This window comes from Bos grunniens, chromosome 29, assembly GCF_055505025.1.
Source record: "Bos grunniens cultivar Pamir isolate PY7600 chromosome 29, Bosgru_T2T1.0, whole genome shotgun sequence".
Classification (NCBI taxonomy): domain Eukaryota; kingdom Metazoa; phylum Chordata; class Mammalia; order Artiodactyla; family Bovidae; genus Bos; species Bos grunniens.
In genome coordinates, this window is record NC_141193.1 from 1,102,511 (window position 1) to 1,126,861 (window position 24,351).

Below are 24,351 nucleotides of genomic sequence, written 5' to 3' on the forward strand. Positions count from 1 at the left end.
TCTCCAGGGTGGAGTGGAGGTGGATGGCCAGGGGGCCTCAGGTGGCCCTGAGCTCAGGATGGAGGGAGGAATTGCCTGGGGAGCAGCCCACCTCGGCTGGGCACCTCGAGAACTTGGCGAGGGGAGCCCGGTGTCTGCCCAGCCAGGCCTGTAGAGGCTTATTGCTCAGGGAAGGGGGGAAAACAGTGCTGGAGGCTGGGGCGCAGTCTGGGGAGTGTCTGTAGGGAGGGGTTCCCGCAGTCCTGCTGCCTCCTCCCCGCCTCGGCTTCAGCTGCCCTGCGGGGCCACAGGGCTGGGCCCGGTGCGCAGAGGTCCCCTCCCCTTCAGGCGCGGCCGCACCGCCCGCCCAGACCTCTGTCCAGCCCCAGGCAGTCTCTGGGCAGTGGGGTCTGGGCCCACCCCGGGGCTCCCCGTGGCACGGCGGCCCCTGTGCTCTGTCCTGTCCTCCAAGCTGGCAGTCGCCGCGTTGCTGAGCCCTCCAACAGGGTCTTTTCCAAAGGACCATGACCAAGAAGAAAAGGGGGGTCAAGGATGACCAGAGGGCCCGGGTGAGGCGTCTGCTCGGGACCACCCCACGTGGCCTCCGACCCCTCAGGCCCTCCAGCCCCCTACCTGCAATCTGAGGCCCCAGGGCTGCAGCCTGAGCCGTGCGCCTCCCCCTCGGCTCCCCCCGCTCCCAGGTCCCCAAGGCTCTGCCATCCTTCCTCCAGCAGCTGGGGGCGGGAGCCGGGCCTGTGCCTGCCTCTAGGCCCGCGGGCCCAATGGCTGAGGGGAGGGCAGAGCTACTCGGGAGGCTGGGCTGTCAGGGTGGGGGAGAGTCCTGCGGTCAGCACCTGGGCCTAGGTGCGGGGGTCTGCACTCAGCCAGCGGCCCCTGGGTCCCTGGACTCCCCAGGCTGTGCTCAGGAAGCCTGCCCCCCGTGCCCATGCACACGTACACGGGTCCCTGCTGGGGTGCAGCAGGGACCCCCTGGGCCCAGGGTTCTCAGGTTGGCTCTGAGGAGCCCTCCCTGCAGCCCTGGGCACCCGCCGCCTGAGCAGGACTGCCAGTTTCTCCAGCAATTATCTGTGACACTGTGTACTTTTCTTCTCTTGCCTGTGCCCGAATTTGCTGTAAAGACAATAATTAGAGATAAAGTCACAATTGGAAAATGAGCCTGAGCAGTTGGAGGGCTGGTAATTAGGGCGGTCCTGGGCTTCCCTCACAGGCCCTCCCGAGGGTGCACTCTGCTCCCTGCTTCCAGGGAAGTGGTGAGGCTGCTTGAAACCCAAACCTCCCACCCAGAGGGCCCTGGGGCTGCAGGAGACCGGCACACCCAGGGGGGCCCAGAAGCTCCACCTGACAGGGGCACCTCTATGCTGGGCTTTGCAGGGTGTGTAGGAATCCGTGCACAGTGGACTTCTGTGGACAGAGGCAACAAGTGGGAGAAATGAAGGCAGGGAGGAAGCCACTAGAGTTCTAGGACACAGCCCAGGGCAGCCCGCTGTGCCCAGGCCCAGAGCAGCTCCCCGCCTGCCTGGGGCGTGTCCCGGGCACCTTGTCCACTGGGTTCTCAGTCCTCCTGGCCTCTCTGCGTGTCGGTGTCTCACAAACCCCGTGCGCCGTCAGCAGATTGCCTGCCGTGATTATCGGGGAGGTGGGGTGGCCACCTCACGCCCCACTTCTGGGGCCGCCTATGTCACCCTCCAGGTCACTACTGAGGTGAAGCTCATGCTCCTTCATTCCCCACGTGTCTCTGAGTCCTGCCTCCTGAGGACACGCGTGTTGGGGTATGTGTGTGCGCTGGTGTGCCAAGCCCCTGTGCAGGCTGTGAGGCTCGGCGGTAGGGCCGCCGGCGACTCCCCAGGAACCCTCGCCTGTTCTGTTTGCAGTTTGTCCCGCGTCTGCCCTGGGCCTCAGAGGGGCTCATGTCCCCGGGAGCAGCCGGGCCACTGTGACTGTGGCTCCTTGAGGCCTGTCCACCTTGTCTGGGCGAGGGGTCTGTGCCAGGCCTGGGTGCCGTCCTGGAGGTGTGGAGGCCCTGGGCCTCAGCTCTGAGTTGCAGACACCGCTGCTGCGCCTGGTCCCTGGGGCCCTCTCGCTCTGCTGTCTCCTGACCTGAATCACAGGCTCAGATCAAAGGCAGCTGGTGAGCCCCAGGAGCCGCAGCCCTTCGCCGGCAGGAGCTGGGGCTCAGCGGGACCCCTGCGGGGCCTCTGTCCTCCCCTGAGCTGAGGAAGGGCAGGCTCAGGGCTCAGGGCTTCCACCAGGCCAGGTCCCCCGCCCTCGTCCGGCCCACCTGCCTCTGGGGAGCACGGATCACCTCCCAGCCACCCGCGAGCTTGCTGCCCATGGGCGAGGCTGCGGGGCAGGGGGCAAGGAGGAGGACGTGAGCTGCTGAGAAGGTGTGAGCGTTCATGAAACGACACCAACGGTCAGATAAAGAGACGCATGCCCCTTAGGGGAAGCTGCATGTGGCAATATTCGTTTCTCAAGCAAAGGGGTTTGCAGTTTTCTGAGAGCTGCCCCCCAGCAGCATCCAAAGGGGCAAGTGCACACCCCGCTGGTCGGAGCCGTGTCGAGGTCACGGTTAGAGCAGCACAGCGTGAATGAGACGGGCGTCCGCCCAGGCCAAGCACAGGCTGCAGAGCTGCGGAGCCCGGCGTCTCCCCCGGGGCTGCCGCTGGGCTCCCACGTGCTGGAGGGGGCTCCAACTGTGGTGGTCACCTCCGTGCCCATCGGGGAATGTCCAGGCGGGGCCCAGGCTGGGGCGGGGAGGGCAGAGGGTGTTTGGGTCTGAGGCCACAGAGGGCACAGGAGGACAGGAACCAGGCTGGGGAGGGAGAGAGGCTGCCAGGGGCTCTGTCAGTGAATCTCTGCGGGGTTGGGAGGGGGGCAGGTGCCCAGCTGTGCCCACGTGGCCGAGAGGCAGCGAGCAGGACCGAGGGTCCCTGCAGCCACAGCAGAGGTGTGTTGATGGCGTCCTGCCCAGGAGGGGCCCTGCACCGGTGTCCTGGGGTGAGCGGGTGCCCGAGGGCCCTCTGTCCAGAGGTCCTCAGGCCAGAAGGAGGGTGATGGGTAGTGGTGCAGGGTCGGTGAGGCCCAGCATGGGTGAGTGGGGTGGGACGGGTGTCACCCTGGCTCCCCACTGAGGGGCTGGGTTTCCGCTGAGGGCTGGGGGGCGACTCCAGGTGTCACTAGCGAGGGAGTGAGGGCCATGCTGAGGCCAGGCTGGAGGAGGCCGAGACCGCCATGTGGCGTGGGGCAGGGACCATGCTGGGGGCAGCCTCTGGCCGGTGCCTGAGGAGTAGGGGCAGAGAGTTCCTGGGGTCTGGCTCAGGACTCGCCAGGCAGGGCAGGAGCCCAGGGCCCCAGGGGTGAGTGAGGGGTCCCAAGGGCAGGGTGCGAGCCGTGGCCCGGCTGGACGGGGTCTGAGGCCTGCTGTCCCCCCAGGCCTGGTGAAGCTGGGGATCCACTGTGTCACGTGCCAGAAGGTGGCCGTCAAGATCGTCAACCGGGAGAAGCTCAGCGAGTCTGTACTGATGAAGGTGAGGAGGGCGGGCGGGAGCCCTGCCGCTGGTGACCGTGTGGGTCAGGGGCACGAAGTTCAAGATGCTCCAAGATACCCGGGTGGGGAGCTGGGAGCTCAGGGAAGGGGACCCGGGGGTGGGCTGGCAGGGACGGGGCACAACTGGGGGCAGGGGGGGGCTGTGTGTGGCCAGGGACAGAGCATAGCTGGGGGGCAGGAACAGGGCAGAGCCAGGGAGCAGGGAGACCCCCCCGGGGGAGTCCCCAGTGACGGCGGCCCCCTGCAGGTGGAGCGGGAGATCGCGATCCTGAAGCTGATCGAGCACCCCCACGTCCTCAAACTGCACGACGTCTATGAAAACAAAAAATATTTGTAGGTATTGCTGGGTGCGGAGAGCGGGGCGGGGCCTCCTGGGGGGCAGGGCTCAGGGGGAGGGGCCTCCGGGGGGAAGTGCTCCTGGGGGCAGGGCTCCGGGGGCGGGGCCGGGGGCAGGGGTCAAGGGGCAGGAGCCACTCAGGCCCTTTCTCCTGCCCCGTGACCCTCGCGCAGCCCCAGCAGCCCCTACGTGCTCCTCACGGGCGTGGGGACCCCAGGCTGGCTGGCTGCACTGTGGCCACGGCCTGCTGTCCGGCTGCCTGAGCGTGGCTGACCTTCCGTCACCACCGAGGCCGGCGGACATCTTTCGGCGTGGGCAGTCCACGCACGTGCCCCCTCCCGCGCGTGACCTCAGCGACCGCACCCAGGGTGGACCCAAAGGGGGCGTCGGCTCTGCTGCTGCCGCGGGCGTGGCTGGAGGCAAGGGCCCACGTCCTTCTTGGGACAGCGGCGGAGGGAGTGGGTGCGGGCAGGAGGTCCATCTGGCACCGCTCCCGCAGGCCCGCTGCTCCAGGGGCTCCTCGGGGCCTCCAGCCCGGCCCTGACTGCGCCCTGATGCACACAGGCCGGCCAGCCTGAGTGGCTCTGTCCTGGGCAGCTCTTGGGGAGCAGGGGGCCCAGCGCCCCAGCAGCAGCCCCTTCCGAGTGTTTAGTGGCAGACGGTGTGACAAGCCGCCCCCGTGGGGCCCCGGGAAAAACAGGGTCCTCGCATTAGAGGCCTGGGGGCTGAGGGAGGCAGGGGTGGTCCTGGGCCCCCGATACTGATGAGCTGGAGCTGCCATCAGAACCACGATGAGGGGCACGACCCATGGGTCTCCCCTCCTGTCCACATCACCCCCGTTGGCCTGACTGGGTTCCCACCTGCTTGTGTCTCGATGCCGGCCCGTGAGCCTGGGGTGCGGGTGGGTGCTGGGCAGGTCTTGGGCAGGTCTTGCCCACGTCTGCACAGGAGACAGTCACTTGTCCTGTTCTGATACTTATGGGGCTGATGGGCAGAGAGTGGGGCTCCTAGGGGGCCCCCTGGGATGGGCTAGAAGCAGGGAGGGGCTGGGGATGGCAGGCTAGGTGGAGGACACAGTCAAGACAGGCTGGGTGATGGGACAGGATGCTGGGAGGACACAGGCCGGCCTGGCTGCTGCTGGGCCCAGCGCCCTCCCAAGGTGCCAGGGAGGGCCGGGAGCCTGGACGTGGGAGCTCAGGCAGGGCCTCTGCCCCTGAGCTGGGGTGCCGCCTGAACCCCCTCTCAGGAACAGGGCGGGCCCCGGGAACCGCCCCTTTCCTCACTGACACCCCAGCGTGTCCCCACCCTGTGTCCCAGCCCCTTCCTCCCCCAGCTCCTCGCCACAGACGGGCTGCCCCCCCACTGGGCCCTGCATTTCTGTAAGACCAGCTCCAGGCCCGCACTCCCGTCCCTGCCTGCCGGGGTCCCACCGCATGGCTCCTGTCACCCCCTCCCGTCCCCAAGCCCCCTCAGACCGGCAGAACCACCCCTGTCCAGCTCCCACCGGGGATTCCTCAGGGTCTGTGCTCAGCCTGAGTCCCAGCTCCCCTGAGGACCGCCGCCCACCCCACCCCAGAAACCAGCCCCTCAGGCTCGACTCCAGGGAGGCTCAGCTCGGACACAGCTCCCTTCTCGGTTCAGAGGGCCATGGGGTTCACCCCCTACACCATCGAGCTGTGTTGAGCCAAGTTGGGGGCAGTCACTACCTGCTATCTGGACACCCCCAGACCTCTCCCCCCCCAGGCCCCTCCCCCGCCCAGGCCCCTCCCCCGCCCAGGCCCCTCCTCCGCCCAGGCCCCTCCTCCCACCTAGGCCCCTCCCCCACCCAGGCCCCTCCTCCCACCTAGGCCCCTCCCCTCCCCGGCCCCTCCTCCCACCTAGGCCCCTCCCCCGCCCAGGCCCCTCCCCTGCCCAGGTCCCTCCTCCCATCTAGGCCCCTCCCCTTCCCCGGGCCCCCTCCTCCCGCCCAGGCCCCTTCCCCACCCGGGTCCTCCCCCGGACCCTGCCTCGCTTCTTCCCAGACCAGCTGTGCCCTGCCCCAACCCATCCCTTTTGAGGTCCGCCCTGCTGGTGCCCGGCTCCCTCAGGGCCTGAGCATCTGACATGTCCTCGCTCATTCAGGAGCCCAGGAAGGGCCTGGAAGGACCAAACCTCAGGCTCAGGAGAGGGTCAGCTACCTCAGTGCCCCCTGGTCTTGAGGCTCAGTGTGGGTCTGTTGCCTGGGCCTGCCAGGAGGGGAGTGGCGGGCGCCCACCTGCTGAGGAGCAGCGGTGCCCTGGCTGGGTGCACCCACCCAACGCCTGCCTGCCCCCTGCAGATACCTGGTGCTAGAACATGTGTCTGGTGGAGAGCTCTTTGACTACCTGGTCAAGAAGGGGAGGCTGACCCCCAAAGAGGCCCGGAAGTTCTTCCGCCAGATCATCTCTGCGCTGGACTTCTGCCACAGCCACTCCATATGGTGTGTCCCCGCCCACCAGGTGCCCGGCCCCACCACGTGCCCCCCGCCCCTCCAGGCACCCCAGTTCAGTTCAGTCGCTCAGTCGTGTCCGACTCTTTGTGACCCCATAGACTACAGCACACCAGGCCTCCCTGTCCATCACCAACCCCCAGAGCTTATTCAAACTCATATCCATTGAGTCAGTGATGCCATCCAACCATCTCATCCTCTGTCACCCCCTTCTCCTCCTGCCTTCAATCTTTCCCAGCATCAGGGTCTTTTCCAGTGAGTCAACTCTGCATCAGGTGGCCAAAGTATTGGAGCATCAGCTTCATCATGTATCTTTCCAATGAATTTTCAGGACTGATTTCCTTTAGGATGGACTGGTTGGATCTCTGTGCAGGCACCCAGGCACCCCATTCCCCACCAAGCAGCCCCCATCCCTGCACGTGTGCCTCCCCCAGCTCTTGCATCCCCCAGCCCCTCACTGGATCAGGCAGCATATCCCTACTGACCCCCTCGGGGCATCAGAAAGCTTTCTGCCAGGTGCCCACCCAAATGTCCTTGGTGCTTTCAGAGGCCCGGGGGCCAGGGTATCCTTGGTCTGGGGGCCCCAGGTTGGTGCTGGCCCAGAGCAGGTATGAGGTGTGGTGGGGGAAGCAGGAAAGGGGAGAGACTCCAAGGAGTAAAGCAGAGCGTGCCCATCGCTGGCAGTCCTGTCCGCCCATCCTGCCACCCTGCAGCCATCGGCCTGAGGGAGACTTCCGATTGGCCGCTGGTGACATCAGCGGGCTGCGCTGCCATTGGCCTCCTGCTGTGAGGCGGGGTTTTAGGGGGGCCGCTGCGATCAGCCTCAATCCTGCCTTCCTTCCAGCCACAGGGATCTGAAACCAGAAAACCTTCTGCTGGACGAGAAGAATAACATCCGGATCGCAGACTTCGGCATGGCGTCGCTGCAGGTTGGCGACAGCCTGCTGGAGACCAGCTGCGGGTGAGCTGAGCCCCGAGCCGGCCTCCGGTCCTACACGGGCCAGGACGGTGGCCGCAGCCTGGCCCCATGGCTGCCCCGGCAGGCGGCCCAGCGGCCTGGGCTAGAGGCAGGGGCCCGGCGCCCCCGTGGGGCTGCCGGGGCAGGGATAAGGCGTGCCCCGTGGTCCTGCCTCTGCCCGCCGGCTCCTTGGGTCCCTGGCTCCCAGGAGCATGCAGAGGCTATGAGGTTGTGGGAGAACTGGCACCAAATCCCTGGAACTCCCCAGTAGGGCATCCATGTCAGGCAGAGTCTGGAGGCATGGAGCGGGGGTCACCCCACCCTCGGTCTCCACCTGCTGCCGTTCTGGGGGGCAGCCCAGAAGTCCAGGGGGTGGGATGGCCAGGGTACGGTGCGTCCTGAGCCTCCTGCCCTGACTTCGGCTTTTGCCTTCAGGTCGCCCCACTATGCCTGTCCGGAGGTGATCCGGGTAAGTAGCCACCCACCCCAGCCCCTGTCCAGACAAGGGGCCTCCCTGCCCCGGTGATTGCAGACCCCCAGGTCGGGGCCTGGCTGCCTGTTTGAGGCGCCGCCCCCGGGCCCATAGCCTCCCGGACCCTCTGTCCCCGCAAGAATTCCGGCCCTGCGCCCCCACCAACCCCAGGACTGTCCGCAGGGGGAGAAATACGACGGCCGCAAGGCAGACGTGTGGAGCTGCGGCGTGATTCTGTTCGCGCTGCTGGTGGTGAGGCGCCCCGTCGGCCCACCCCCCAACCCCTCTGCCCCCACCCCGTCCCTCTGCCCCCACACCCCCGACACCCTGCCCCGTGGGTCCGCCCGCCCTGACCCCGCACCGCCTGCAGGGGGCGCTGCCATTCGACGACGACAACCTGCGGCAGCTGCTGGAGAAGGTGAAGCGCGGCGTCTTCCACATGCCGCACTTCATCCCGCCCGACTGCCAGAGCCTGCTGCGCGGCATGATCGAGGTGGACGCGGCGCGGCGCCTCACGGTGCGTGCGCCCGGGCAGGGCCCCGTGCGCGGTCCTTCAGGGCCCGCTCCGGGGCGGGGGCGGGCGGGGAGTCAGGGTCTGGGGGGGACCAGGGTTTGGGGGGCCCCCCCGCTCTGAAAGAGGTCCAGCGCGCCCCCGTCGGGGCGGAGCGCCTCCTGCTCTCCCTTCGCCCAGCTCCCCCCAGCTCTGCCCGCGCCCCGCTGCCCGCTGCTCCCCTCCCTCCGCCCCTCCCTGAGCCCCGGGGGGCTCCTGCTGCCCACCCCGCAGCGCCTTACCCCTGCTTGCAGCCCCGCTCCCCCTAGCTCCCCGCCGTCTCCGGGGAGGCCTGTCCTCTCCCCCGTGGGTAGGTAGGGTCAGGGCACTAGCCAGGCGTCTGGGATGGCCCCTTTCCGTGAGCCCGTGAGCCCCCGCCGGCCCCGCGCTCCCTCCCGCCCCCGGCTCCACACCTGTCTCCGGCCCCCCCCCCCACCCGCCCGCTCCTTCCCCGCTGTCTGTCTCACTCCTCGCTCAGCCTCCAGCCCCGCCCCTCTGCTCCTGCTCCTCTGGCCTCCTAACGCGGCCTCCGCTCCTTCCTCGTACTAACTCCCTGTTTCTCTTTCCTTGTAGCTAGAGCACATTCAGAAACACATATGGTATATGTAAGTAGCTTTTCCTGCCCTCATCGCCCGCTTTGCCTGCCTCTGTGGCCCGAAGGGCCCGCTAGGGACGGCGGGGGGAGGGCCCGGCCCAGCGCAGGCCTGCCTCCAGCCTCGGGCCCCCGGGCCAGCTCTCGGGGACCCTGGCCAGCCCGTGCTGGGCACAGGCAGGACGCAGGAGATGTGCAGGGGCCGGGCGCAGGGAGAGCAGCAGGACTCAGGCCCAGGGCCGGGGAGCGGGCGAGGAGCCTCGGGTGCTGCCGGAGGGAGTGACCGGGCCCTGTCCCCGCAGAGGAGGCAAGAACGAGCCGGAGCCGGAGCAGCCTGTCCCTCGCAAGGTGCAGATCCGCTCCCTGCCCAGCCTGGAGGACATCGACCCCGACGTGCTGGACAGCATGCACTCGCTCGGCTGCTTCCGGGACCGCAACAAGCTGCTGCAGGACCTGCTGTCCGAGGAGTGCGTCCGGGGGCCTGCCCGGGGGCGGGGGCGCCAGCCTGCGGGGACCCCATCCAGCCTCCCGGCGCCTCTCACCCTCTGCAGGGAGAATCAGGAGAAGATGATCTACTTCCTCCTCCTGGACCGGAAAGAGAGGTACCCGAGCCACGAGGATGAGGACCTGCCGCCCAGAAACGAGATAGGTACGGGGTCCCGGGGCCGCCCGCGCCGCCCCTGCGGACTGCCGGCCCTGACCCCGCTCTGCACGCAGACCCGCCCCGGAAGCGTGTGGACTCCCCGATGCTCAACCGGCACGGCAAGCGGCGGCCCGAGCGGAAGTCCATGGAGGTGCTGAGCGTCACGGACGGCGGCTCCCCCGTGCCTGCACGGCGGGCCCTGGAGATGGCCCAGCACGGCCAGAGGTGCGTGCCTCCTGCCGCCCCGGCCAGGCGGCGCAGGGCCGGGCCTGGCTCCTCTCTGCACCCCGCCCTGGGGCTGGGCTGAGGCTGCTGCGTGGCACTGCGCTGAGCTGTGCCTGGGGAGGTGTCGGGGTAGGGGGCGCCTGCATGGGCTGCACTGGCTGCACTGGGCTGGGCTGGCTGGCTGAGCTGAGCTGGACTGGGCTGGCTGAGCTGGAATAAGGTGATCTGGGCTGAACTCTGCGCCCCAGCAGACTGGGCTGGGTTGGGCTGAGAGGGGCAGGGCTTTGCTTGGTTGGCCTGGGTCAGGCTGGGTTGGGTGAGGCCACCCTGGACAGAGCTGGGCTGGAGTGGATTAGACTGGGCAGGGCCGGGGAGGGCTGGGCGGAGGTCAGCTGTGTTCAGAGCCGCAGCCCAGGAGGCTTAACCCCGATTGATGCTGAGCCCGTGTTTGGGTCAGCTGTGGCCAGGCAGGGGTCAGGGATGTGGAATCTTGGGGTGGGGAGTCTGGGCCCCCCGAGGAGGGGTGAGCATCAGGGCCCTGCAGAGCCTCTGCTGTTCCCGGGATGCTGGGCGAGACCAAGCCTCCCTGCCCAGGTAGGGCCTTCAGCCCTCGGGGAGGCCCCAGGGCGGAGGCTTCGCGGGATGTGTCACCTCTGGAGCCCCGGCCACACCGGTCAGCTGGGTGCTCGGCGCTGGGGCCAGCCAGGCCTCTGAGGAACTGCAGGCTGCGGGCCGCCGTCAGGATTAATCGGGCCATCGACCCATCAGCCACGGCCCCACCCCCGGCGGTCCCAGCCCCCAGCCTCTGGCGTCCCAGCCTCTGGGGCCCTCTAAGGTCTGCCGGCCACCGTGGTCCACTGCTCGCGGCCTCCTGCCCCAGGGTGGGGGGCGGGGAGGAGCAGGAGGAAGGTCCTGCTTGGCGGGGCACCTCTCCTGGAGGCGCCGTCCTTCCTGAGCCTTGCACTGGCTTCCGGCTCCACAGCTGCGGGCAGGCTGGGGGCTCGCCAGCCTCCCCCCGCCCTGTACACCCCACCTTCGGCCGTCCTGGCTTCCACTCTGCCTTTCAGGCCCGCGTGCCTCAGGGGCGCGGGGGGCTGGGGCAGGGTCAGGGGTCAGCCATCCCAGGGGTCACTCCCTGGAAAGCCGACCCTCCTCACCCCCCGCACTTTCTGCTCCATCTCAGAGGCTGCCCCCCCTGGCTTGGGCCCTTGTTGAGGTGACAGGCCGCACCCCTGGGGCGGCACCAGGTGTCCCCTAAGGCCGCCCTGCCCATCAGGCCGCCGGATGTGCTGCGCCTGCCTGGCCGGCCCTCCTGTGCGCCTGGCCTCGGCCGGCGGGCTGTGCCCAGCTCGGAGGTGTGGAGGGCCGGCCTCCTGGGCCGCCTGGCGGGGCCGCAGCAGTAACTCTGTTTTCTCACTTTGTTCCTGCTGTAGTAAAGCAATGTTCAGTAAAAGCCTGGATATCGCTGAAGCCCACCCCCAATTCAGCAAAGAAGACAGGTATACACCCTGCCCCCCCCATCCCCCGCCCCAGCCCCACAGACAGCGGCGGGCCTGGGGGCAGGGCTGGGCCTCGGGTGGCCACCCGCCTCTGGCGAGGGAGCCTTCCCGTGAGCCGGGGGGAGGGCTGGTCAGCTGAGGCTGACGCCCAGGAGGAGGAACGCGGCCCCCTAGGAGGGCCAGGAGACCCGGGCTCTGCCCACCCCAGGCCCTGGGCTGTCCTCGGCTGTGGTCAGCGGGCCTCTGGGCCTGTTTGGCTCCCCTTCCCCACTCCACACTGGCCTGTGTCCGGGGGCCGCCCGGCTGTCCACACGGACCAGAGTGGAGGTGGTCGCCCCGGACGCTGCAAGCTCCCCAGGAAGGAGCAGGGACTGTGCGGGTCCCAGGAGGCCCTGCACGCCACCCAGCCGTCCAGGCCCCCGGCGCCCCGCCTGCAGGGCCCACTGCCCTGCAGCGCCCATGGCGGGGCCTCGCTTGGCCCCGGGCCCCCCGGCTCCCCCTCCGTGCCCCCTCCCACCCCGGCTGCTCTGCACTGGCGTGTCCTTCCCGCAGCTCAGCTTCCAGGCTTAGACAGCAGGGCGTGGACGCGGCCCCGTCTCTCTGCCGCTGCTTCTCTGCTTCCTTCATGCTGAGCAGCAAGCTCGCAGCTGCTGCCCCTGCCGGCCGTGGTGCAGGGTGGGCCCCCGCTGGGACCGCCAGTGGGCGCTCCGTTCTCACGTCTGAGGGCTTCGGGCCCTGCCCGGCGGACATGGGCGGACTGGGTTGGGGCTGCCGAGGGCAAGGTGCCGGCTCCGTGGCTGCGTCGGGTCGGAGGGTCGTCGCCGTGGGGCTCCAGCCCATGGGTGCCGGGGGCCTGGCCAGCGGGGCCCGGCTCTTCCCTGAGGCCCAGGGGCTGGCTGCGGCGAGGGCGGTGTGGCCGGGCGGGCGGTGTGGCCGCCCTTCACTCTGTTCTGTCCTCTTCTCTCCTGTGGCTGTCTCGACCCCTCCGGTTTCCTTCCTCTAAGGATGGCCGGTGCCGGCGCCCAGGGGTGAGCGGGCGTCTCCTTTCCCTCAAGGCCACGTGGGTGGTGGAGCAAGGCCCGGCAGGCCCGGCCCTAACCCGAGAGGTGTCCAGTTTCTGCCCCGAGGGGGCAGTGGCCGCAGTGGTCTCTGCCGGGTGTGCTGGCCAGTGACCTCTCTGTGGTCGTGCCCAGGCCTAGTCTACAGGCCACACGGGGCTGGGGTGGACAGAGTCCACGTCCCTGCTGACGGCCGTCACAGGCGCCGTGCAAACGAGGAGGGGGCGGTGGGCGGCTCTTGGCCACACGGGTGGGCTGTGGGCATGGAGGGGCTGGGCTGGTGCCCAGGCGCCAGGGGGTGAGGCGCTCGGCAGAGTGCAGGACTCTGGGTCTGCGACAGCTCAGCCTGGAGGTTCAGCTGGGCTCGGGTCAGTGGGTGTGTGGAGAGGGGGCCCTGGGAGCCTCGCCTCCCACATCCCTCTGCTCATCAGGCTCGAGAGCCGTGCTGAGGGCCCCTCTCTGCCCTCTGGGCCTGGGGCTTTGGGCCTCGGATGTGGGGCAGCTTTTGCGTGGGGGGAAGAGGAGCCCCCAGGCCGCTGGCTGCACCATGGGGCTCCGATGACCCCCAGGGGCCCGGGCCCTCCTGGGCCTGGTGCGAGGCGGGGGGCACGGCAGGCCCGCCCTGGGCACTGCCAGGCCTGCGCTGGGCCGGGGCCGCCTGAGGGGCGAGGCGCCGGGAGCGCCCCGTCTGAGCCGCCTGCGCGCCTGTGTCCCCAGGTCCAGGTCCATCAGTGGGGCCTCCTCGGGCCTGTCCACCAGCCCGCTCAGCAGCCCCCGGGTGAGTGACCCCGCCCAGCAGGGCGCCCCCAGGGCGGGGGGCGGTCGGGCGGACCCCCATCCTGCCTGCTGCTCTGGGGGCTCTGGCTGCTCTGCTAACGGCACGTTTTCTGTTTTGTTTTCTCGTTTGTCGGTTTCTTTTGTGGCGAATGCTCCCCCACCCGCCTGCCCCCTTCTCCTGCCTGGGGTCCTCCTCGCGCTGTGTGTACTTGCCGGGGGCGGGGCCTGCGGGGGCGGGGCATGCGGGGGCGGGGCATGCGCTGGGCTCTGGGAGGCCCCTTGCTCTCCCCTGTGGCTCCTGCCTGCCCTGTAGCCTATTAGAAAGTTCGTCCTGCCTCCCCCGCCCCCCGAGCTCCCCTTTGTGGCCTGCCCCTCGGCCACCTCCGCGGAGCCTGAAGCTTGCCGGAGCGCCTCCCGGCCCGGACACCTCCTCCCTCCACAGGCCGCCCCGCGGCCCAACCCCAAGACCCAGACCTTGCCGAGCAAGGCCAAGCTGACCGACAAGCCGCTGCAGGGCACCAAGTCCAACCCACTCCCGGCTGGCACCCAGGCCCAGCCCCTTGTCCCAGGGGGCCTCAGCCCCGAGCCGGCCCTGCCCCCGGGCCCACCCGCCCTGCCATCACCTGCCCGGCTCCCAACCCCCGGGACTGAACCGAACACCAAATCTGTCCCCACTATACAGGTGACCCCTCACCCCTCTCCAAGGGGCAGTCCCCTCCCTACCCCCAAGGGGACGCCTGTGCACACGCCCAAGGAGAGCCCGGCGGGCACGCCCAACCCCACGCCGCCGTCCAGCCCCAGCGTGGGAGGGGTGCCCTGGAGGACGCGGCTCAACTCCATCAAGAACAGCTTCCTGGGGTCGCCCCGCTTCCACCGCCGGAAACTGCAAGGTGAGAGTGGCCAGACACAGCAGGGGGCCAGTGGGGGGAGCTCAGGAGGGAGGGTGGGGGGCGGGCTTGGGAGAGTGGGGGGGGCGGAGGCCCTGTCCATCCTGGCCAGCAGAGCACACCAGCCGCACCGTGTCAACGGGCAGGGCATGGGGGGCGTGGCCACCTCCTGGAGACAGCAAGGCCCTTTGGAGGCCAGAGAAGGCAAAGCCTGGTTTCAGCACCAGGAGACTGGACAGCTCCCTGTGCCCGTGGCCTTGCTGGGGGCGGGGCGGGGCGGTCACCGCGCTCTCTCCCTGTCTCGTGTGCAGTTCCGACGCCCGAGGAGATGTCCAACCTGACCCCGGAGTCGTCCCCAGAGTAAGTGGCCCTGCTCAAGCTCGAGTGTGCGCTGCTGGCTCCTTCCCGCTGCTGTGGAGTGTGTGGGCATCCGGGATGGACCCTGGGTGTCAGGCCAGGGTCACTAGGGTGCTGGGGCCGCCTGTGTCTCCACCTTTGAGTGCCAGGGCAGGTGCGGGGCCAGGGCGGTGACACGGCCTTGCCCAGGTCTGCTCCGAAGCCGCAGCTCAGGGGACAGGAAGTGTGGGTGGCAGGGACGGCACAGCCGCGCTTCAGAGTGACCATCCGCTCCTGCTGCGAGCCACGGGCTCCACGCGGGGAGGCTGGCGGGCCCCGAGCCCCTGGGGGCCAGCTGTGAGGTGCCTGTAGGAAGGGCCTCCGCCCACGGTCCCACGAGAGGCGGAAGCGCGGCCTTGAGGCGACAGGGAGGCAGTGCTGCGCTGGACGTCTGGACACAAGTCCCTGTGTCTGGGGCCCAGACCCCCAAGAGGCCCCAGCCTCTTCTCCCTTCACTGTGTGAACGAGACCTGTGGCGTGGCCATGGGCAGGGTCGCCGTGACCTCACTGCAGGAGAAGCTCTGTCACCACAGCATCGAGACCCCACGTGGGCCTGTGGACACAGTGCCGGGGTGGAGCCGGAGGGCCACCAGCCCCAGATGCAGGGCCTCGGGGCCTCTGGGACCCCCCGTTGGTGTCCCTTCGGTCAGGATTTCCTGCCGTCATCAGCAGCTCTGGCAACCACGTTTGTAACTTGTTAGGTTTTCTAGAAAAGCTTAAAAAAAAGTCTACGCAGAGCAGCAGACAGCACCGTGCAGGCGGCCCACAGCCTCGCGCCCACTCTCAAGACCTGGAGGCCTGGTCCCCCCGCAAGGGCCCTGGCTGGCACCTGCCCCCCACCCAGTGGGTGTGGCTGACGGGGGAGCAGACGGGTGGCCCTGGGGTCAGGGGCATCCCCGGCACCCGCTCCTCATGAGGTTGCGGTCTTCGGCCGGGAGACATCGCCTCCACGTGGTCGCAGCCTCGGTCCGTCGTGTGTACGCAGCATTCACACCCGGCCTGCACGATGGCCCAGGCTCTCAGCTCCAGGGGCGGGAACCAGGCCGGCACCTCATCTCGGGCCGGGAGCTCTGTCTCCTCCGGGAGGCCCAGCCTTTGCTCTCAGCGCCTTCCCCCAGCGGGTGAGGCTGAGTCCGCGTCAGCACGTGTAAGAGCTGCTATCAGACAACACGCCTTCACCAACAGGCCCAGCCGGGCCCGAACTGAACCACACAGGCCTTCCCAGCCCCTCAGGCTGCTGTCAGACCCGGCGCTGAGTGCACAGCTGAGCGCTCCCGTTACTCAGTCTTGTCATCGAGGGAGACGGGGCGCTGGCCCCCACCGCGGGCTCCAGAGCCACCTCCTGGCCCTTGTCTGAACTTGAGGCCCACGGAACTCTGGACGCGCCGACAGCTGCAGAGCCAGCAGGGTGTGCGAAAGGAGGCGAAAGTGGCCGGCGATCGCCAGGGGCCGGGAAGGGCAGGTCTCTGCCTCGGAGGCCACACCCAGAGGCCGGCTCCGGCCCCACAAGTGGACACGGCCTTTGTGGGCAGGCTGCCTGCCGCCACAGCGTTGCCACGGGCCCCAGAGCCAGCTCCGGAAACGGGCAAGAGAAAGGGGAGACGCACAGGAGGACGCCCTGCGAGCTGAAGACCTGCTCACGCTGCCAGCGCCACCCGAGCAGTACTGGCCTGGGCGGGGCCCCTGCTTGTGGAGCCCTGGCTGTGTCCGCGGCTGAGCTCCTGGCATCGGGCAGGCGCTCCCACCAGCTCTCGTCCACCCGCCAGCCTCGGGGTCAGGCCCCGCTCCACAGCGTTGGTCAGTGATGGTCATCTCAAGGCCCATCCAGGGCTCCGTCCACCTCCAAGCTCAGCTGGTCACCAGCAGGATTCAGGCTCCTGACTGCACAGGCCTCCCCATCCCGTCCGTCTGTCCTGCTGTGTCTAACCGTGTCAGTTTGTCCACACAAGGTGGAGGCCCCTGGCCAGGGGGAGGCCGGCCTTTCAGAGCCTGATCTCGGGGGAGAGGCCCGCTGCCCTCCTGCTCAGAAGCGAGTCCCAGCCTTGTCCACCGTGGGAGAGGCCCGCATGGGCTGAATGTGGGAGGCAGGACGTGTGCGCTGAGGGGGCGGCCCAGCCCAGAGGGGGGCCTCGGACGCGGCAGAGGGACAGGGGACGATGGGCAGGGCAGGCTGGGTGCCCGTGAGGTGCAGGCTCTCGTGCGAGAGGGTGCTGCCGCCCTGGGTCCCTGGGGTGGCCCCTGCCCTGCCCCACGCAGCAGCTCGGCCCCCTGGGGTCTGAGCGAGCTCCGTGTTCCAGGAGTGATCTGGGCGGGGCGGCAGGCACCAGCCCCCGGGCACAGAGGGAGGGCAGGTGGCATCCGGGCCCCAGCCCCCATTTCTGCCTCCGTCCCTGTCCCCCACCCCAGGCAGATATGCACAGGGTCCCCCACCTGCCCCACCCACACAGCCCCCGATGGGCACCTCTCCCTGGGAGCTGCAGGGAGGCCGCTCCACAAGTCGCCCCCAAATAGCAGCGTAACGCAAGGCTAGGGTCGAGGTGTGCTCAAGGGCAGGGCGCCCCCCACTCTCCCCTCCTCCCCTCCTGACGGGGTGTCAGCAGGTGCTGCCCACACCCAGGCGGGAGGGGGTGGCCGCAGGACCACCTTGAGGGCTGCGGGCCTCGGGGCGGGGCTGGTCAGGGTCAGGATGGAGGGACGGTTAGGGTGGGGAGTCACTCAGGATAGTGGAGTCCAGATGGGGTCACAGTCACGGCTGGGATGGGGGTCAGGATGGGTGGGGTCAGAGCTGTGGGGTCACAGTCATCATGATGGGGTCAAGGCACGGGCTGTGGGATGAGGGTCAGGATGGGGTCAGAGGTCAGGGTCAGGATGGGGGGTCAGAGCTGTGTGGTCACGGTCACTGTGATGGGGTCAAGGCACGGGCTGTGGGGTGAGGGTCACGATAATGGAGTCAGAGATCAGGATCAGGATGGGGGGGTCAGGACTGTGGGGTCACAGTCACGGCTGGGGTAGGGGTCAGGGTCAGGATGGGGTCAGGGCTGTGGGGTCACGGTCACCGTGATGAGGTCAAAGCTGGAGCTGTGGGCCGAGGATCAGGATGATGGGGTCAGAGGTCAGAGGATGGTGGGGTTCAGGGCTGTGGGGTGAGAGTCAGGATGGTGGGGGTCAGGGCTGTGGGCTGAGGGTCAGGATGGTGGGGCCAGGGAAGGGGTCCAGTTATGACAGCGAGCTGCCTGCAGCCCGGGGGGTGGACAGGCCAGCGCTCAGCTTGGCTGGCATGCCCTGAGCTGACCAGCCGTCTGCCCGCACCCAGGCTCGCCAAGAAGTCCTGGTTCGGGAACTTCATCAGCCTGGAGAAGGAGGAGCAGATTTTCGTGGTCATCAAGGACAAGCCGCTGAGCTCCATCAAAGCCGACATCGTCCACGCCTTCCTGTCGGTGAGCCTCTCGCCACGAGGTCCCTGACCCTGGGACCCCGGCCTGGGCAGGGCCAGGGGGGCGGGAGACGGGTGTCCCCTGGGGAGGGCCCAGGCCAGGTGTGGGGGTGCCTCCGGGGACCCCTCACTGAGGTGGGGTGATGCACAGCCACTCTGAGGAGGGGCCTGCGTCCTCGTCGTGGGGCGGGGGGCTCTGCAGGTCTGGGGGATTCGCCTGGGGCCTCGAGACTGTCCCCGGGAGCCTGGCACCCTGTCCTGTGTGCCCGCTGCCTGCCTCCTGCAGCCCCGCGCCCCTCCGTGCAGAGGCTGCTCAGCCTGACCAGAGCCACAGGCCTGCATCCAGCAGAGCCGGGCCTCGACCCTGGGGGTCGTGTCCCCTACACGCGGCCCAAGCTCTGGCCTGGCCTCTCCCCTCCCACCGCTTGAGCCCTGCTTTCTGCCCTGTGTCGGGGTCCACCTGCCTGAGGCAGAAAGCCCCCGCTGCTGGGGCCTGGGGGCCGGGGGGCGGGCGGCTCCACGAGGGGAGGTCGCACTCACGCGGCCTGCGCCCACAGATCCCCAGCCTCAGCCACAGCGTCATCTCCCAGACGAGCTTCCGGGCTGAGTACAAGGCGACGGGGGGCCCGGCTGTGTTCCAGAAGCCGGTCAAGTTCCAGGTGGACATCACGTACACAGAGGGCGGGGCCGCGCAGAAGGAGAACGGCATCTACTCGGTCACGTTCACGCTCCTGTCTGGTGAGCCGCTGGGGAGGCCCGGGGCTGCCCCCTGGGCGCGGGGCTGCAGCGTGGGGGTCCCCGCTGGCCCTGCCCCTCACCCGCCCTGTCTCCCCCAGGCCCAAGCCGCCGCTTCAAGAGGGTCGTGGAGACCATTCAGGCCCAGCTGCTGAGCACACACGAGCAACCCTCTGCCCAGCACTTGTCAGGTGAGGGAGGGGCCCGGCTCGGCGGCCCGAGGGCTGGGGACGGGGTGCGGCCCCTCTGCGAGCCGCCTGGCCCACAGCCACGCGCCCCCAGGGAGCAGGGCGCTCCCGCATAGCGGCGTCTCTGCACACCAGGGAGGTAGGGCCGCACGCCACACTGAAAGGCGCCTCTTGTCCACTGTAGAACCCCCCCCGCCAGCTCCAGGACTAAGCTGGGGTGCTGGGCTTAAGGGCCAGAAGGTGGCCACCAGCTACGAGAGTAGCCTCTGACGCTGGCAGGTAAGGTGTCCGGCCCCACCGCCGGGGCAGGGAGGGGGCTGTGGGCAGGTCCTCTGCGAGAGCCAGGCCGGCCCGAGGAGGGCGCCCTGCGCCCACCCATACATCCAGCAGCTGCCTCCCGGCCCTGGACAGGCCATGCGGGCCCAGCACCCAGCTGAGCAGCTGGACACGGGGCAGCCCGGCCCCTGGCCAGCGAGAGCGGGCTCCTCTGGAGTGACCGAGGTCCTGCCGGGGCCCTGCGCCCTTGGGGTCCCCCAGAGAGCATCCTCCAGGGCGGGGGGTGGTACCCACTCTGGTACCCTCTCTGGCTGATGTGAGGGGCTGTCTGCCACCCACCCTCCCCTAGACGGGCAGGACATGGGGGCCTGAGGTCCAGGCGAAGCAGGGGTCGCCCAGTGGTCCTAGAGGGGGCACACAGGGGCTGGCGTTGCCCAGGCCTGCAGCGCTGGAGGCCCGGGAGCCTGCGGGTCAGCAGGGCTGGGCCCTGGCGGGGAGGGGGCTGTGGCTGCGTGGGTGCGGGTGAGCCCTGGGGCTCGTGCACGATCGGTGAGCAGCGTGTCAGGGAGGGCATGTGGCGCGGGTTTGCGGCAGGAGATGCCAGCTGACCGCGAGGCCGTGTGGGGCCTGGGGAGCGCAGGGTCCAGCCCAGAGCCCCCTTCTCAGGGCCCCCGTGGCCAACCGTCTGTGCTTGTGTGTGGGGTCCTAGAGGCCGAGCGGCCCCCGTCCATCCCGCCCCACCATGCTCATTTCATCGTCTGTGTTCCACCTTCGCCTCTTTGTCACGTGTGCCCCTCTGGTGGGGGGGCTGGGGCTGGATGGAGGGCTCTGACCCACGGAGGGGGCCCACTCCCCCGGCCCTGGGAGCTGGCTGGCCTGGGGGCTGTGCCTTTAATGCCCCTACCTCAGAGGAGGCAGCGCTCCCAGGGGGAGGCCGAAGCTGAGGCAGGACAGCTTGTCCGGGGAAGCGAGCAGGGGCCTGGCGAACTGCCTGGAGGACAGGGACACGGGCTCTCTGCGCTCCTGGCCAGGCAGAGTCCCGCCCTAGGGGGCCCCCTCCCGCCAGCCAGTGTCCCCCGCGCTAGGCGCCGGCCCAGGAACAAACCTGGTGGACCGACCCTTTTTGCAGGGCCCCACCCCCGCGCCAGCTCTGGGTCTGAACCGCCTCCCTGGAGACTGCTGGGTGCCAGCTCTGGGCCAAGCCCGTCTGCCCTGCCTTCCTTCAGGGAGCCCTGGACCTGGGGAGCCCAGGCTGGGACCCCAGCCCCTCCCCCAGGGCCCTTACCTGGTCCCTCCCTCTCATACTGGACTCGCTCATCCAGAGAGCTCATTCCTAAAGCCACTGGATGTGGGGAGGGGGCAGAAGCTGGGGTCCCTCTGGGGCACCAGGCTGAGACCTGGTATCCACTCCAGCAGGGCCCCACTGCAGCCCAGGGAGGGGCCCTTAGAGGGCCTGGCTGCCTTCCCCACCCCCAGCCCACCCGGCCTGGCCCAGCAGAGGGTGGAGAGAGTCGGGAACGGGGTGCCTCCCTGAGTCTGGGGCTAAGGGGCACCTTGTAGCCACCACGTTAAAGAGTGTGAGTGGTAGGCTGAGGACCCAAAGGTGGCCTGCACAGACCCTAGCCAGAGGCCTGGACCTCTCAGCTTCTAAGCGAGTGCCCTGGACCCAGAGTCAGAGGGGAGGGAGGGCCAGGCATGACCCCTCAGTGCCCAGGAGAGGGGTCCCACTCTCCGCTGCCCTCTGCCGAGCCCTGTGCAGCTCCGGCAGGAATCTCCTCGCTGAGCCCCGGATTCCATGTTCTGGCGCCTCTCTGAGCACCCGCCCTCTTAGCCCGCCTGCGTTAGCTCCACCCCTTGGCCACAGCCCCGCCCACCCTTGGCCACGCCCTATGCCCCCGCCCCTCCCGGGGCCCCGCCCCCTCCCAGGGCCCGGCCTGAGGCTGCCCCCCAGCTCGAGGTCTGAGCTGGAAGCTGTGTTCACACGTCTCCCCTCCTCTCTCCGTTCTGTGCTCCAGACACCACTAACTGTATGGAAATGATGACGGGGAGGCTTTCCAAATGTGGTAAGAACCCCTCACGCGCACCTGGGCCCCCCAGCCTGTCACCCCATTGCTCACCCCCGCACCCCCTGCAGCCTGCTCCTGGCGGGTGCTGCCCCCACCCCCGGCTGTCCTGGGGTCCCTGTGTACCTGAGGGGCCTGGACACGCACACGTGGCCGCGCTTGCCCCCAAGGCGTCCGGCTGTGCCCAGCACCCCCGCTCTGCCACCAGCCGCCTCCCTCACTCAGCTCCCACAGCGGTCGCAGGCCCGGCCCAAGATCAGGGCAGGCCAGGGAGGGACTCCAAGACTTAGGGTAGGAAGGGGCGCCTCGGCCCCAAGGCCAGCAAGGCTCCCAGCTGCGGGCTCCGGCCCCAGGTCAGGGCGCCCCTGGGCTGCAGGCTTGGGTCAGGCCCTCTGCCACTGGACGGGGCGGGACAGGGCTCCTGCTGTTCATCTTTGGAGCAGAGATGGGGGTCCTGCCTGTTCTTGCCCAGGTGGGGGCCTGGCTTAGGAGGAGGGCCTGCGGTGCCCCAGGGCCAGGACCACAGGGCCCCTGTGGGGCTGGGCCCCCACGGCTGCCCCTTCCTTTTCCCTCAGGACGGTCTCTCCGGGACCAGGGCCCCCACTCTGGCTGCCTGCCCCAGCCCTCACCACACCCAAGCTCCATGCCTGTCCACTGATCCATCCGTCTGTCTGTCTGCTGCTGACCTCTGTGTCCACGCTGTGCCACCCGGGTTGGCCAGGGGCGGGGCTCCAGGCCTCCCAGGAGGAGTGTGACGGGCACACTGGCTCCGGCCTCCAGTCCCCGGGTCCCGCCCAGCCCTGGCCTTCCAGCCGCTGAGGACTCAGGGTGACGGGAGGCCTGGTGGAGGAGGAGGGTCCCCGCCGGCCTGGGCCCCAGCCCGCCGCCCGGAGGCCTCGAGCCCCCGGCCGCCAGCCCCGCTTGCTGCCGCGGCCCCGCGCCCGCGCAGACGCCCTAGTGGGCCCCTGGCTCATTCGTCTATTGTTCTCTCTCTTCCCTCCCTCCCTCCTTTTCTCTCTTTTCTTTTTTTCTTTTGTCTTCTGTTCTGTGCACCCAGGCAGCCCATTGAGTAACTTCTTTGACGTAATTAAACAACTTTTTTCAGACGAGAAGAACGGGCAGGCGGCCCAGGCCCCCAGCACGCCCGCCAAGCGGAGTGCCCACGGCCCACTCGGGGACTCCGCGGCCGCTGGCCCCGGCCCTGGAGGGGACGCCGAGTACCCAGCGGGCAAGGACACGGCCAGGACGGGGCTGCCCGCCGCCCGCCGGGAGCAGCCTTAGACAGACACATAGCCCCCTCCCCTCGTGCAGCCCGCTGCCCGCCCACCCGCCCGGGTGGACCCAGGGCCACGCCCGTCTGTCCGTCTAGACTGTCGTGAAGCCGGGGAGGAAAGGAAAGGGGGCCCCGGGGTTCGCAGCCCAGGCCGGGCCGACCGGGCCCGCTCTCTCTTTCTCTTGCTCTCTCTCTCTGCCTGTCTCTGACAACGCCACTGTCTCCACTCTGATACCAGGAATTATCCCGAAAAGTTAACATGTCACCTCCACGAGGCCGCCCTCCGTGCTCTCCGCCGGACTCCGGCTGACCGAAGGCAGCTGCCGCAGACCCGCCCTCTCCTCCCGCCGCCTGCCCGCCCGCCTGCCCGCGCGGCAGCTCTGCCCAGTTTCAGCTCCGCATGGCCATGGGGAGGAGGACCCAGGCCCCCAACTGGACGCGCGCTGACCAGCGCCCTCGGCGGGTCCAGCCGGCCTCCGGGGCGGGCCCGAGGGGGCGAAGCAGTCGTCTCGCCCTGCCGCCTCGGCCTCTCCCTGGCGCGCCCCCCCCCCACCCCGCCGCTCCTCGTCCATGCACCTCAGCGCCGCCCACCTGACCCGCCGTGTCCCACCCCCAGCTCCCTGGGGGCCGCAGGTGGAAAGAGACCCAGGGCCCAGCGTGCCCGCTGCCCCGAGGCTGGCCGAGATCAGTATTATTTATTTGCTGTTTTAACTTATTGAGTTTCTTCTCTGTTCAGGGAAGGGGCAGCAGCAGCGCCGTCCTGCCGTCTGTCCGTCCGTCTGTCTGTGTGTGTGCGTGTGTGTGTCTTGGGCAGGGTGGGGTCTGGGCCGAGGTGCCCCGTGGACAGAGCCGTCGGGGTGCTGGGGGCAGCCGGCCGGTGCAGTGCCGGCAAGCTACTGTAAACTTTAAAGAATTCCTGCAAGATATTTTTATAAACTTTTTTTCTTGGTTGTTTTTGGAGAAGGGTGTTGGGGGTGGGGGCGGGCCGCGGGTCAGGGCTAGACTTGGAGTTCGGTTCTTTCTATACACACACATATAAATATATTTAGAGAACGGCGTGGTTCGCTCTGTCCCAGGTTCGGTCCGAGGAGACGTGACTCCATCCTGGGGGGCCCGGGCCAGGCCCCATCTTGGTTTTGTGTCCGAGTGTGGGACCTGGGGAAGGCCCGAGTTGGCCCCCTACACATAACATGCAAGACAGCAGGGGCATTGCAGGCTTTTTTTTTACTAAAATGACAAAAAGTTAAAAAAAAAAACAACCAAGGACAAAGAGAAAGGCAGCGAGTCCTTGCGTCCGGAGGGCCGCGGCGGCAGGCGGGGTTGCATGCCCTGGCCGCCACACGTCCACCTCGCGTCCACCTGCCTGCTCGCCCGTCGTGGACACATTTTAATGCTTCTGTTCCATTGACCCCGCCCCAGGCTGGGGTCTCAGTACATAACAAAAAACGAAACACCTATAACAGCAAAAGCCACGCGGTCCCCGTGGGAGGGGCCTCTCCAGAGACGAGGACCGGGAAGCAATACTCTTGTTAGCCTTCCTCTTTTGTACTCGGACACACAGACGTCACGGAAACGGACGCTCCCACCCCGTGTACCCCCATCAAATAACTGTGAGCAACTTAGTTCCGAACAATAAATTCCTTCCGTAAAGTCACCCACGCCAGTCTCCGTGCGGGCGGGTGGGACGTGGGACGGCCTGGGACCGAGCCAGCAAGCGTGACGGCGCGACGTCTGCCCGGCGGCGGGGGCGGGGCCGGGTGGGGCGCGGACGCCGGTAGGGCACGCTGCTGGGGACGGGCACCGGGCGAGCGCGCCCCCGCCCGGCCACTGCGGCTCTGCTGCCTCCCCGAGACCAGCACCCTGAGACCGCACCCGGGCCCTTCCAGGACGATGACCTTCCTTTCCAGCCCTCCCTTGTGCTGGGAGAGGCAGAGGGGCGTGTGGCCCAGCCCCGGAGTGACGGGCCGAGGCGGGT

The 24,351-nt window shown here is 68.7% G+C and overlaps 1 protein-coding gene across 21 annotated transcripts in view; it reads left to right on the forward strand.

The window, feature by feature from the left end:
- BRSK2 (BR serine/threonine kinase 2) overlaps positions 1–24,030 on the forward strand; it is a 49,191-nt gene extending 25,161 nt beyond the window's left edge. Inside the window, exons 2-23 of one of the 21 annotated variants that reach the window (XR_015157421.1) lie at positions 3,433–3,527; positions 3,795–3,880; positions 6,202–6,342; positions 7,196–7,312; positions 7,745–7,778; positions 7,965–8,033; positions 8,152–8,298; positions 8,905–8,936; positions 9,226–9,390; positions 9,475–9,572; positions 9,641–9,791; positions 11,225–11,290; positions 12,295–12,318; positions 13,066–13,126; positions 13,808–14,015; positions 14,324–14,372; positions 17,722–17,845; positions 18,399–18,579; positions 18,678–18,767; positions 18,949–19,043; positions 21,056–21,103; positions 22,615–24,030. Coding sequence is in view for 15 of the 21 variants with exons in the window: in XM_086383293.1 (XP_086239419.1) it covers positions 3,433–3,527; positions 3,795–3,880; positions 6,202–6,342; positions 7,196–7,312; positions 7,745–7,778; positions 7,965–8,033; positions 8,152–8,298; positions 8,905–8,936; positions 9,226–9,390; positions 9,475–9,572; positions 9,641–9,791; positions 11,225–11,290; positions 12,295–12,318; positions 13,066–13,126; positions 13,808–14,015; positions 14,324–14,372; positions 17,722–17,845; positions 18,399–18,579; positions 18,678–18,767; positions 21,056–21,393 (2,276 nt within the window). In the remaining 6 variants the exon portion in view is untranslated. Of the gene's footprint in view, positions 1–3,432; positions 3,528–3,794; positions 3,885–6,201; positions 6,343–7,195; positions 7,313–7,744; positions 7,779–7,964; positions 8,034–8,151; positions 8,299–8,904; positions 8,937–9,225; positions 9,391–9,474; positions 9,573–9,640; positions 9,792–11,224; positions 11,291–12,294; positions 12,319–13,065; positions 13,127–13,807; positions 14,016–14,323; positions 14,373–17,721; positions 17,846–18,398; positions 18,580–18,677; positions 18,768–18,948; positions 19,044–21,055; positions 21,528–22,160 lie in introns of those variants that run through there. The other 20 variants (XR_015157422.1, XR_015157423.1, XR_015157424.1 and 17 more) reach the window with 20 other exon arrangements.
- Positions 24,031–24,351: the final 321 nt, after the last annotated feature.